At 41.7% G+C, this 14,692-nt stretch overlaps 1 protein-coding gene across 2 annotated transcripts in view; it reads right to left on the minus strand.

Moving 5' to 3' along the window:
- Window positions 1–3,473: 3,473 nt before the first annotated feature.
- LOC140486180 (uncharacterized) overlaps window positions 3,474–14,692 on the minus strand; it is a 28,175-nt gene continuing 16,956 nt past the window's right edge. The window contains exon 4 of one of the 2 annotated variants that reach the window (XM_072584929.1): window positions 3,474–6,515. In XM_072584929.1, coding sequence (XP_072441030.1) covers window positions 6,468–6,515 — 48 coding nt within the window. In that variant the 3' untranslated portion in view covers window positions 3,474–6,467. Of the gene's footprint in view, window positions 6,516–13,106; window positions 14,045–14,692 lie in introns of those variants that run through there. The other variant, XM_072584927.1, reaches the window with a different exon arrangement.

A 14,692-nucleotide genomic window follows, 5' to 3' on the forward strand; every position in this document is an offset into this window, starting at 1 on the left:
TCCAAAGAGATCATTGCTCTGAAACGTTATCACTGTTTCTCTTCTCCACAAATGCAGCCTGGCCTGTTGAGTACTTTCCTGCAGTTTCTTTTTTGCAGATTTCTAGCAATCTTTGTAGACAGTGGCTGTTTCAGTTGCAAATATTACATAATCTTGATCATTGTAAACTCCCACGAAAGCATTCCTGTGTGATGTCCTCTCACTGCTTCATTTCTCCAGGACTCAAGCAGATTAAAATACTGCTTGTGACACTCAGTGATATTTTACACAAACCTATAAACTGTCATTACAATATCTCTCTCTGCATCCTTTCCCTTAGCAACATGGATCACATGGACCTTGTATCGCAATGCTAAAGCTAATTTCCCTCTTCATAACAAACTCCCATTATCCCAGGAATCAGCCTAGCGAACCTTTGTAATTGTTTCTAATGCAGCTACATCCTTTCTTCAAGTCAGAAGAATGATGAAATAATTTCCACTTGCCCGGGATGGGTGCAGTTCCAACAACATTCAAGAACTTTGATACCATCCAGGACAAAGCAGCCTACCGATAGGTACTGCATCCACAAATATCTAATCTCCACACAACCAATGCTCAGTAGCAGCAGCGTGTGTTATCAACAAGATACATTGCAGAAATTCACCAAACATCTTTAGACAACACCTTCCAAACCCATGATCACTTCCATCTAGAAAAGCACGGGGAGCAGATACATGGGAACACCACCACCCTCAGTTCACCTCCACACCACACACTACACTGACTTCGAAAAATATTGCCATCCCTTCATTGTCACTAGGACAAAATCCTGGAATTCCTTCTCTAAAGGTCAACCTACAGTGTGGTGGACTGAAGCGGTTCAAAAAGCAAGCTCATCATCACCTTCGCAAGGGCAACTATAATGGACAATAAATACTGGCCAGCCAGAGACACCCAGGTCCAACGAGTGAATAAAAAATCCTTTCTGAATAGCATTTCCCAGAATTGGACACAATACTCCAATTGAGGCTGAAGTATGTTTATAAAAGTTCATAAAAACTTCCTTGCTTTTGTAATCTTTTCTTGAATTTATAAAGAATGCATTCTGCCTTTGTAACCATTTTCTCAACCTTTTGAGCCACCTTGAATGATTTGCTCATATACCTCAGGTCTCTCTCTTCCTCCATCACTGCTAGAATTATGCTTTTATTTTGTAATGCACCTCCACATTCTTCACAACAAAATTTATCACTTTCTTTGTATTTGTCATTTGTCCTCCCATCACACCAGCCTATCTCTGTCCTTTTGAAATTTATCAACATTATCAACTTCCAAATATTATGTTATCTGCAAATTTTAAAGTTGTGCCTTTACATCCAAGTATACGTCCCCAATACATATCATGGAATTAAGGTCCTAACACTCACCACTGGGGAACTGAACTATATATATTGTTACAGTCTGTCTTCCGCTATTGTCTATTTCTTACAAATACTGGATTAGTGGTGCTGGAAGAGCACATCAGTTCAGGCAGCATCCAAAGAGCAGCGAAATCGACATTTCGGGCAAAAGCCCTTCATCAGGAATAAAGGCAGTGAGCCTGAAGCGTGGAGAGATAAGCTAGAGGAGGGTGGGGGTGGGGAGAGAGTAGCATAGAGTACAATGTGGGGGAGGAGATGAAGGTGATAGGTCAAGGAGGAGAGGGTGGAGTGGATAGGTGGAAAAGAAGATAGGCAGGTCGGACAAGTCAAGGAGACAGTAACTGAGCCTCTATATTCTTACAAGTCATCCAATTTTGTATACATGCTACTGTTGTTTTTCTCCTTCAACTGGCTTCAGTTTGGCAGATAAGCCTAATTTGTAGAACCTTATGAAATGGAAGCCCATATATGTAATATTCTAATTTATATATTGTGGCTCATTGCACGTCTTCATCTTTGTTTGCAACCCTGTGATTTCCACCCTCAAATACTTGACTAATCCCTTTTAAAATGGATTATAGGTTAAATTCCTGACAGCCAGGCTCAGTTAGGAGCGTTTTTACCTGAGTCAGAAGCTTGTGGGTTCAAATCCCACTGGAGAGACTGAGGCTGACGTTCAAAGCAGTTTTAAGGGAGTGCTGCATTCCACTGAAGTGCTGTCCTTTAAGTACTATGGTAAAATTGAAACCAACTTCTGTCTTAGGTAGATGTAAAAAAAATCAGTAGCTCCATATTGAAGAAGAGGGGAGATATCCTTGGTATGCCAGTCAACATTTATGCTAAACAAACATCACAAAAAAAGTTGGATTCTCTCTGATTATTATCACTTTACTTTGTTTTGGGCATGTACTGTGCACTAACTGGCTGCCAGGCTTCATGCATTTCAAAAAACAAATACAGCCAATAAAATTACTTCAAAGCACAGTAGTTGCAATGTGCAAATTGATACTTTTTTTGGTGGCAACAGACTTCTAGTAGCTGTAGAGAGACAAAGAAATATCCTCCACCATCACGAAGAGACCTTGGAATGCAGGTTCATAGCTCCTTGAAAGTGGAGTCACAGGTAGATAGGAGAATGAAGAAGGCGTTTGATATGCTTTCCTTTATTGGTCAGAGTATTGAGTACAGGAGTTGGGAAGTCATGTTGCGGCTGTATAGGACATTGGTTAGGCCACTGTTGGAATATTGCGTGCAATTCTGATCTCATTCCTATCGGAAAGATGTTGTGAAATTTGAAAGGGTTCGGAAAAGATTTACAGGGATGTTGCCAGGGTTGGAGGATTTGAGCTATAGGGAGAGGCTGAACAGGCTGGGGCTGTTTTCCCTGGAGTGTCGGAGGCTGAGGGGTGACCTTATAGAGGTTTATAAAATCATGACAGACATTGTTAGGGTAAATTGACAAAGTTTTTCTCCTGGAATGGGTAAGTCCAGAACTAGAGGGCATAGGTTTAGGATGAGAGGGGAAAGATATAAAAGAAACCGAAGGGGCAACTTTTTCACGCAGAGGATGGTGCGTGTATGGAATGAGCTGCCAGAGGAAGTGATGGAGGCTGGTACAATTGCAACATTTAAAAAGGGTTTGGCGGGATATGGGCCAGGTGCTGGCAAGTGGGACTAGATTAGGTTGAGATAGCTGGTCGGCGTGGATAAGTTGGACCAAAGGGTCTGTTTCCGTGCTGTACATCTCTATGACTCTATGACTCTATAACTGGCTGTAGAGTACTTTGGGATTCCTTGTGGCTATGGAAATAAATACAAGCGCTTTTGTTCACATTTCCTTTCAGCTTCCACCATATTTTCAAGACAGCATCCCAGCCTTTCTCCTCCCCTCGGCCAAACATTTTAAATCTACGACTAGTGGTTATGCAGCTATTTATCACTGACAACAGCCTTTATCTATCTTAAATATTGCTGAAATTAAAGGAATGTTGCTGAAGCTTTTTGTCTTCTGCTCAGCAGAACAAACACAAGAATGCCAAATTTCAAATGACTGTTTTTATTACAGGAGAAAGGAATTGGCAAATGTTCTCTGATTGATTGAGATGATGCCATGCCATGCTGCCACATATTCAAAGCTTGAACATATTCCTTATTTTGCAGAGAACAGCTGACAGTGTATAAATATATATCACTTGTAGCAAAAGTAATGTTATGGAGTCAACTGTTATCTTAAGTTCATTGTTAATGCAGTTAGGACAACTCTGATAGGGCAACATTCATTGAACAATCTGATAGGGCAACATTCGTTGAACAATCATAGAATCACATCTAATGACAAATGTTTTGTTTCAGTTTTTGCAGGCTGGTTAACAATGGTACATACTCAGCATATTGTGAACTAGGGAAGGAATTGTCATCCGTCAGTATATTGGGATTCATATAACTCCACAAGCTATACTGTTCACCATGTGAGTAATCTTGCAAATAGGGCTATAGCTACTTGCTCACTTTTCAACTTGATGTTGAAATAACATGCATCCTATAAGACGACAGCTATTCTGATCATATCATTCATTGTGTAAATAAACATATGGACCTAAGGCTACCACTTTCAAACCTGAAAAGTGCCCAGTTTACCTGAACTTGCCCTAGAAATGCAAAATATGTCTAATAAGTCAATAACAGATTAAGAAAACCATTTCACGCTGCTGTAATGCTGTGGCAACCTGTGTGATATTTTCCAATAATAGGATCCTGCTGTCAGTCCAAAATGGCATTCTGTTTACCACACAATTGAGCAGCATTGTGAATTAAGTTGATGCATGCTAGGCACATTGATCATAGATCCCTCTGACTAGTTGATTAAATCAACAGCATGTTCTTTTGGTTGTTTGTTAATGGCAGAGAGCCTCAGTGATCTCTCTAGTTCAAGGTAAACAGGTATGGTCAACATAGTTTTGTTAAATGAAAATCATGTTTAATTAACCTATTGGAATTGTTTCAAGAAGGAACATAGGCTATAGATAAAGGGAAACTACTGTACTGGATTTCCAAAAGGCATTCAATAAAGTGACATTGTGTTTATTGTGAGAAGTAGAAGCTCACAATGTAGGTGTAACATATTGACATAGAGAGAAGGTTGGCTCGCTAAAGAGAATGGATTACCTTTGTGATTCTGCTATATGACTTAAGTCTCAGCTGCTCGTAATTCCTCAGCAGAACCTCTTTTCTAAACCCACCTATGTCCTTGGCACTTACATGGGCTACCAAAACTAGATCATTCCCCTTCCAATCCAAGTTCGTCCCCAACCCAGAAGGAATGTCCTTAAAACTGTAAAGTGTGAGGTGTTAGCTTTTCTTACTACAGTACCATGATACGGTGGTGTGACAGAAGTGAGTTTTGGTTCCTGGATGACTGACACCAATATGGTGGGAAGTGGGATTTTACCATAGTCCATACCTGAACAATTCTAGCAAGAGAAATAGAGACGGTTTTAAACAAAATCGTTGGCGAAAGGATAGAATTTGGGAAGGTATAGAAAATTTAAAAGGAATGTCCTCAACCTTGGCACTGGGTAGGCAACCATAGCCTTCAGGACTCTACATTTTTGCTGCAGAGAACAATATATATTCTTCTAACAATGTTATCCTTAACACTACAGCAATTATCTTTTCATCCCCGACTTGAATGGCAGTCTGAACCAATCATCAGTTTGCCCATCCTCCCTGCAGTCTGCCCTTATCCACACTGGAAGCAAGAATGTCATACCTATTGGACAATGGCTGAGGCTCCTTCTAGGCTTAACTCTGTATCCTTAAATCTGTCCCACTTGCAACCAAACCCTTCTGTTCCTGGCCATGGACCATATTTAATGCAATTAATCAAAGGAGTGTGACTACCTCCTGTAACAGTGTCCAAGTACCTCTCTGCCTCCTTGAGGTGTTGCAATGTTGGCAGCTTGGATTCCAGTTCAACAACTCTGAGTAAAGTTCTTTGAGCAGCCAACACTTGCTGCAGATGTAGTCACCATGGATCACACTGACGACTACAGCTGCAACACATCACCTGCCCAGCCATCTCTGTTCTATTTAATTAATTAATTTGGATGCTGAATATTTTAAAAGTGAATTTCTTATCTGTATCTTCAGCTGTAAAAATGTGTCCTCGTTTAAACCACTTGGCCAATCAAAAGAAACAGAAGAAATTTTTGCCAACATGTTTTCCTGTGTTGCCATATCTCAGTTCTGACAAGTTGAAGGAGCTCTCTGCTCTCGGTTTTTATTCCCCACCTCTGCTGCCCTTCTCACACTGGTCTGCTTTCCGTGCGCTGGGTCTCCCTCTCTAGCACTGTGTTTTTACCTGCCTCCCACCACTGCCCGTCTTATGCAGGTTCACATTCCATGCTCTCAAAATACAGAAGTAACAACAATATAAACATAGAAACATACAGAAATGGCAGCAATCGAAAAGCTTAGGACTAGTGTCAGCATCCAGGTTAGGGTGGGAAAACTGTACAGCGTTTTCTTTTAGTGATTACAGTCCAACAATTTCTCTTGCACACGTACAACTGTGGATTTATGGAAATTGACTGGCAAACATTGTCAAGGATTACGTATAGCTAATGCCTATTTGTAAAAGATACCAGAAGGTGCTCAGGTGTCTTGAAGCTAAACCGAACAAAAGTTCAAATCACAAATATAAAAGGAACAAAATTAGAAAAGCAAAGTAGAACAAACAAAACTAGCAAAATTAGAAATAAACATGACATGCAAAATGAGGATGTTTTCACTTATTTAATTGCTTTTCAGAAAACTAAAGAATGTAGCAGCAAAAACATGCAACTATACATGAATGCAAATAGAGGTGACCTGATTTTCTTCCTTTCTGCTGGGTAATAAGTTTCTACCTCAACCAATTATTTTGTGATTATTGTCACTTGCACTTGTACACTGTTCCGTACTTAATACTACAGTAATGGAAACAGTAAGGGAGGACTTGATAAAAAAGCAAAACATAGCAGATCCTTCAAAATGCCTTTATCACAACAGTTTGCTGGAAAGAGGTTATTCGACGCAGATTTCTTTATCACGCATCCAGATTAATGCTTGTACCTGTTATGGAACAGAAACAGCCAATTATCACATATGTACTGTGAATTTTACCTTATTGTGCCGACTCTAGAGAAAAGAGGTATCTGACTTGACCGAAATTAAGAATACATCAACATATTCTGCATTCTGATAAATTCAAACATAGCAACATAGATAGAAGCATTGTCACAATTCAACAAATCTGAGTAACATTTTAAGAATCAGAGTCAAAGAGCGCTACAGCACAGAGACAGGCCCTTTGGCCCAAAATGTTCCATGCTGACCAAAATGTCCATCCACACTAACCCCATTTCCCTGCATTTGGCCCTTCTAAAGCTTTCCTATCCATGTATTTGTCCAAATGCCTTTTAAATGTTGTACCCTCTTCAGCTACTTCCACTATGCATGTCACCCTCTGTGTAAAAAATGTTGCCCCTCAGGTTCTCTCTTATTCTTCCCCTTCTAACCTTAAACTAATGCCCTCTAGTCCTCGAATTCCCCAAACCTGGGAAAAAGACTGAGTGCATTCACCCGATCCATGCCTCTCATGATCTTATACACTTTTATAAGATTCCCACCTCAGTCTCCTACAGTCTAAAGAAAAAGGTCCTAGCTAGTCCAGTCTCTCCCTGTAACTCAGACTGTTGAGTCCAGGCAACATCCTTGTAAATTTCTTCAGCACTGTTTCCAATTTAATAACATTCTTCCTCCAGCAAGGTCACCAAAACTGAACACAATACTTCAAGTGCGTCCTCACCAACATCCTGTACAACTGCAACATAACTTCCCAACTTCTATACACAGTGCCCTGACTGATGATGGCCATTGTGCCAAAAACCTTCTTCATTGCCCTGTCTAGGTGTGACTCCACTTTCAGAGAACCGTGCACCTGAACTCCAAGGTCCCTTTTGTTTCACTACATTCCGTAGGGCCCTACCATTCACCGTGAAACTTCTACCTTGATTTGACTTTCCAAAATGCAAGACCTCGTACTTATCTATAATAAACAGCACGATGGCTCAGTGGTTAGCGCTGCTGCCTCACAGCACCAGGGACCTGAGTTCGATTCCAGCTTTGGGCGACTGTCTGTGTGGAGTTTGCACATTCTCCCCAGGTCTGTGTGGGTTTCCTCCCTCAGTCCAAATATGTGAATTGGCCATGCTAAGTTGCCCATTGAGTTCAGGGATGTGTAGGTTAGGGGCATTAACCAGGGCTAACTGTAGAGCAATAGGGATTGGGTTTTGGGTGGGATACTCTTTCAAAGGTCAGTATGGACTTGCTGGGCTGAAGAACCTGTTTCCACACTGTAGGGATTCTACAATAAACTCCATTTGCCATTTCTTGGCCCACTTCATAAGCTAATCAAGATCCTCCTGCAATGTATGATAATCTTCCTCATTGTCCATGATACCGTCTATTTGGTGTCATCAGCAAACTTACTAACCATGCCTTATACATTTTCATCCAAATCATTGATATAGATAACAAACAGCAATGGGCCCAGCACCGACCCCTGAGACACTCCACTAGTCACAGGCCTCCAGTCCGACACGCATCCTTCCAATATCACCCTCTGCTTCCTTCCATCAAGCCAATTGTGTATCCAATTTGCCAGCTCCCCCAAATTCATGTGATCTAACCTTCCAGACCAGCCTACCATGTAGAACCGTATCAACGGCCTTACTGAAATCCATATAGACAGCGTCTACCACCCTGCCCTCATCAACTTTCCTGGTCACTTCATCAAAGAACTCTAATACATTTGTGAGGCATGATCTCCCACGCACAAAGCCATGCTGACTATTCCTAAACAAACCCTGTCTTTCCAAATGCATGTATATCTTATCTCTTTAAGCAAATATTATTAGCATTTTTTTTGGTGGAATGAATAGGGAATAAAAGTGACATGGTATCTTTGAACATGCATTGCTTGAACTGAAAATCTCAGAATGAGAAGGAAATGAAGATAATCTAGCACATTTAGCCCAGGAAGAGAACAAGTTTTGGTGCAAGACATTGAAAGGGTAGTCACACCAATGAGACACAGAGCACAGGTTATGAAAGAGAAAGATTAGTGACTATCTAAGGGGTGGAGAAAGGCAGGAAAGCAAGATACAAGGTGGAAGAAAACCAATAATTGTTGGTTTTAAACAGATTTGAAGCTCTAAATCCCGCTGGAGAAAATTAGCACTGGCAGAATTATCAAATAAATATCTAAACACAAATATGAAATGCCTCAAAGAGAGGAATGTGGTGGGAACTGTTGGGATAGATTAATCACCGTGACAAAAAATGCATTAACAATAGGCGATATTATCGTTAGTTGATTTGGTACATTCAAGAACGAGCATGAGGTCTGATTTGTTCCCTCCCAGGTATTAGGATAAAGAATATGACACACAGACTGGTAAGGAATGTGAAAAAAAAACAAAGGATAGCAGTTGGTTATCATGGTCCATCTGGAACCAATTAGGTAAATAATCAAGCTAAACTTTTGGCTTGAGGAATGACTTCCAATAGATTGATACGAGATTGCTGCTCTCCTGCGTACAAAACCCTGAGCCAGAATCAACTCATCTATGAATAATTTGGCATCAAATTCCCAACAAAAGCTCTGTGTGTTAATAGCAGAGCAGCAGCAGCGGCATCCGTTTAGACTCCAGTCCGGAATCGAGCAGGGCTACGCACTGAATGGAGTTGCTTATCCCAAGCCAAAGAGTGATCCATAGTGCTAAGGCCTTATTATCTTTAGAGAGGATTCTGAGTTACTGGCATTCATGCATAATCCCACAGGTTGTAGTTTTGTATCATTTGCTCCTCAGTGAAGCACATACACTTAATATCCGGACTTGTGGATCCTCTGTTACTGAGTAAAATTGTTATTGCAAACCACATCAGTAAAACAAAACCATCCTGTCTCACACAGTATAATGATAATAGCTGGTAGAAAGTTGATAAATCTGGAACATAAAGCTAGTCTCAGTAATGGTGACCATGAAAGTATCATTGAATGTTGTAAAAATCCGTCATGTTCACTTATACCTTATCTGGAAGAAAATCTGCCTTCCTTACCTGACCTGGTCTATATGTGACTACAGACAAGTAGTAAATGCAGTAAACTCTTAACTGGCCTCTGAAATGTACTAGTAAGGGCAATTAGGGAAAGGCAACAAATGCTGGCCTTTCCTGCAATGCCTGAATCCCACAAAGAATTAAAAAAAACAATAGCTTCTACTATTGTAAAACAAATTCATGAGAATAGAAAATAATCTTAGAAATAAAACATAATGGGTGGTAATTTTAGGATTTTTCCACAAATTACTGCTAGGATAGGGAAGGAAAGGATGATTATGTAGCTCAGTGATTTGCCAGAGGTGTGTTAATTGTCAGGAAGAGGGATTCAATATTGTTGGCCTCGGTTCTGGGACGGAAAGGAGATGTTAGACAAGGATGGATTACATTTTAAGAAAATGAGTGCTAACGTTCTGGTATAATGGTTAAATCAGGATGGTTAAATCATAAATGGTTAAAGCAAATTATTCATATTAAGAAAGGAAAGGAGATTTGGGGAAATAAAAACAATCATGAGCAACAAACAGAAAAGAGAGAAATAAATGAGGATGATAATATTTAGAGAGAAAAATAGAATGATGGACAGGTTTCAAACATAGAGAATTTGAAGCACACAAAGGGGGTAGCTACAACCAAAAAGTGGGAAAAGAGGTAGTTCACAACAAAGCAAAACATCTAAACTGCATGTAATGTAATTTGGAGCACGCAGGAACTGAAGCATGGTGAACCTCCCAGGGAGATCTACACTTCATTGTATTTATAGGTTGTAAATATGGACAAGAATGAAAAAATAAACACATTAAGGTCAAATTCATTTCTCTGGCATCCTGTCTGACACAAAAATAAAATGGGAAAGGGAGACTAAGCATGGCTAACAAAGGAAATTAGATTTAGTATTAAATCAAAGAAGGAGCCACAGAAAATGGGGGAAATACTAAATGAATATTTTGCATCAGTATTTACTGTGGAAAAGGATGTGGAAGATATAGACTGTAGGGAAATAGATGGTGACATCTTGCAAAATGTCCAGATTACAGAGGAGAAAGTGCTGGAAGTCTTAAAATGGTTAAAAGTGGTTAAATCCCCAGGACCTGATCAGGTGTACCCAAGAACTCTGTGGGAAGCTAGAGAAGTGATTGATGGGCCTCATGCTGAAATATTTGTATCATCAATAGTCACAGGTGAGGTGCCGGAGGTCTGGCGGCTGGCAAACGTGGTGCCACTGTTTAAGAAGAGGCAGTAAAGACAAGCCAGGGAACCATAGACCGGTGAGCCTGACCTCAGTGGTGGGCAAGCTGTTGTAGGGAATCCTGAGGGACAGGATGTACATGTACTTGGAAAGGTAAGGACTGATTCGGGATAGTCAACATGGCTTTGTGCGTGGGAAATCATGTCTCACAAACTTGATTGAGTTTTTTGAAGTAGTAACAAAGAAGATTGATGAGGGCAGAGCAGTAGATGTGATCTATATGGACTTCAGTAAGGCGTTCGACAAGGTTCCCCATGGGAGACTGGTTCGCAAGGTTAGATCTCACGGAATACAGGGAGACGTAGCCATTTGGATACAGAACTGGCTCAAAGGTAGAAGACAGAGGGTGGTGGTGGAGGGTTGTTTTTCAGACTGGAGGCCTGTGACCAGTGGAGTGCCACAAGAATCGGTGCTGGGCCCTCTACGTTTTGTCATTTACATAAACGATTTGGATGCGAGCATAAGAGGTACAGTTAGTAAGTTTGCAGATGACACCAAAATTGGAGGTGTAGTGGACAGCGAAGAGGGTTACCTCAGATTACAACAGGATCTTGACCAGATGGGCCAATGGGCTGAGAAGTGGCAGATGGAGTTTAATTCAGATAAATGTGAGGTGCTGCATTTTGGGAAAGCAAGTCTTAGCAGGACTTAATGGAAAGGTCCTAGGGAGTTTTGCTGAACAAAAAGACTTTGGAATGCAGGTTCATAGCTTCTTGAAAGTGGGGTTGCAGTTAGATAGGATAGTGAAAGTGGCATTTGGTATGCTTTCCTTTATTGGGTCAGAGTATTGAGTACAGGAGTTGGGAGGTCATGTTGCGGCTGTACAGGACATTGGTTGGGCCACTGTTGGAATATTAATTGCAATTCTGGTCTCCTTCCTATTGGAAAGATGTTGTGAAACTTGAAAGGGTTCAGAAAAGATTTACAAGGATGTTGCCAGGGTTGGAGGATCTGAGCTACAGGGAGAGGCTGAACAGGCTGGGGCTGTTTTCCCTGGAGCGTCGGAGGCTGAGGGGTGACCTTATAGAGGCTTATAAAATTATGAGGGGCATGGATAGGATTAATAGACAGAGTCCTTTCCCTGGGGTCAGGGAGTCCAGAACTAGAGGGCATAGGTTTAGGGTGAGAGCGGAAAGATTAAAAGAGACCTAAGGGGCAACTTTTTCACGCAGAGAGTGGTACGTGTATGGAATGAACTGCCAGAGGATGTGGTGGAGGCTGGTACAATTGCAACATTTAAGAGGCATTTGGATGAGTATATGAATAGGAAGGGTTTGGAGGGATATGGGCCGTGTGCTGGCAGGTGGGCCTAGTTTGGGTTGGGATATCTGGTCGGTATGGACGGGTTGGACCGAAGGGTCTATTTCCATGCTGTACATCTCTATGACTCTAAGGGACAGCCAACTGACCAAAAGAGCAGCACATTTAAGAACTGGGGCAGTTTAGATTTCAGCAAAGGAGGATAAAGGAATTGTTAAGAGAGAAAATATAGAGTAAGAGAGGAAGCTTGCAGGGCAAGTGACACGAAATAAAATGGCTGTGCTGGCGGTCATTTTTCAAGATTCAACAGAATTTGCAACAGTTCCTACGGATTAGGTAATATAAGTCCATTCCCCACTGTTTAAAATGAAGGTAGAAAGAAAACAGGGAATTATAAATTGGTTAGCCAGACACTAATAGTAGAGAAAATGCTCCAGTCAATTACAAAAGATTTAACACTTGGAAAACAGTGACAAGATTGGACAAAGACAGCATGGAATTATGAAAGGGAAATCATGCCGAAAAATCTCCTGGAACTTTTCAAGGACGTAGCTAATGTTGTTGATAAGGGGGAGCCAGTGGAGCTGGTTTACTTAGATTTTCAGAATGTTTTCCATAATGTCCCACATAAGAAATGAGTATGTAAAATTAAGTGCACATTACCAACATAGATAGAGAACTGGTTGGCAGAGAGGAAACAAAGAGTAGGAATAAATCTGTGCTTGGACCCAACTACTGACGATATATATTAATGATTTAGATAAGGGAACTAAAGGTTGCAGAAAACACAAAGCTGAGTGGAAGAGTGATGTGTGAGGAGCATGCAGACACACTTCAGTGTTAATTTGGAGATGCCGGTGTTGGACTGGGGTGTACAAAGTTAAAAATCACACAACACCAGGTTAAAGTCCAACGGGTTTAATTGGAAGCACTAGCTTTCAGAGCGCTGCTCCTTCATCAGGTGATTGTGGAAGACACAATTGTAAGACACAGAATTTATAGCAAAACTTTACAGTGTGATGTAAGTGAAATTATACACTGAAAAATACCTTGATTGTCTGTTGAGTTTTTCATCTGTTCGAATACCATGGTAGTTTCACTTCTTTCATATGTAAATCACAAAACCTTTTTTTAAAAGTTGCATTCTCAGGTTAGCTGTAACAATTGGTGTTAGCTAGACAATATGTTGAAGGTGTTAGCCCCCTGTGTTCTCTGTCTATGCCATGATGTTTAGATTAATTCTAATTTAAAAAGTGAGATAACAGAGTTTTACATGAATCCATGCAGTTTTTGAGCAAAGTACAATGTAACTCTGCAAGTACAAATTCACCCCACAAAATATATGTGTGTATGTGGGTCTTTGTGTCTGTCTGTCTGTGTGTCCGTCTGGGTTGGGGTTGTGAGTGTGATAGAGAGTGTAAATGTGTGTGCATGAGTGTAGAGTGGTCTAAGTCTCAGAGAGGATGCCTGTGTGAGTGTGGGAGTGTGTGTGTGTCTGTAAGGGTGTGTGTGAGTGTAAACGTGCGTGTCTGTGTATATGTGCGTCCGTGTGTATGTGTGTGTGTATAGGAGTGCCTGTGTGTCTGTATGTGAGTGTGTATGCGTGTGTATAGGAGTGCCTGTGTATGTGCGTGTGAGTGTGTATGTGTAGGAGTGTCTGTGTGTGTGTATAGTGCAATGGTGGTCACCTGTAATGTGACATGAACCCAAGGTCCGGTTGAGGCCCTCCCTATGGGTATGGAACGTAGCTATCAGCCTCTGCTCAGCCACTTTTCGCTGCTGCCTGTCCCGAAGTCTGCCTTGGAGGATGGTCACCTGAAGGTCCGAGGTCAAATGTCCTGGACCACTGAAGTGTTCCCCAACTGGGAGGGAACACTCCTGTCTGTTGATTGTTGTGCGGTGCCCATTCATCCATTGTCGTAGCTTTTGCTCGGTTTCCCCAATGTACCATGCCTCCGGGCATCCTTGCCTGCGACGTATAAGATAGACAACGTTGGCTGAGTCACATGAGGACCTGCCGTGTACAAGGTGGGAGGTATTCCCACGCGTAATAGTGGGATCGATGTCCACAATCTGACACGTCTTGCAGGCTGAGTGCTGGGCAGCTTGCTATGAACAATGATCTGTTTGAGGTTTGGCGGTTGTTTAGAGGCAAGCAGTGGAGATGTGGGGAAGGTCTTGGCAAGGTGCTCATCCTCATTGATAATGTGTTGCAGGTCACGAAGAACATGGTGTAGTTTTTCAGCTCTTGGGAAGTACTGTCAACGAAGGGTACCCTGTCGGTTGCAGGACGTGTCTGTCTCCTGAGGAGGTCATTACGGTTCCTTACTGTGGCACGTCGGAACTGGCTGTCGATGAGTTGAGCATCGTACCCCCGTTCTTGTGAGGGCATCCCTGAGTACTTCCAGGTGCCCGTCACGTTTCTCCTCATCTGAGCAGATCCGGTGTACGCGTGGGGCTTGTCCATACGGGGTGACTGTTTTAATATGTTTTGGGTGGAAGCTGGAGAAGTGTAGCATTGTGAGGTTGTCTGTGGGTTTGTGGTAGAGTGTGGTGCTGAGGTGTCCATCCTTGATGGAGATGCATGTGTCCAAGAATGAGACAGATAGTCGAGAGT

Source organism: Chiloscyllium punctatum, chromosome 15 (genome assembly GCF_047496795.1).
Source record: "Chiloscyllium punctatum isolate Juve2018m chromosome 15, sChiPun1.3, whole genome shotgun sequence".
Classification (NCBI taxonomy): Eukaryota; Metazoa; Chordata; class Chondrichthyes; order Orectolobiformes; family Hemiscylliidae; genus Chiloscyllium; species Chiloscyllium punctatum.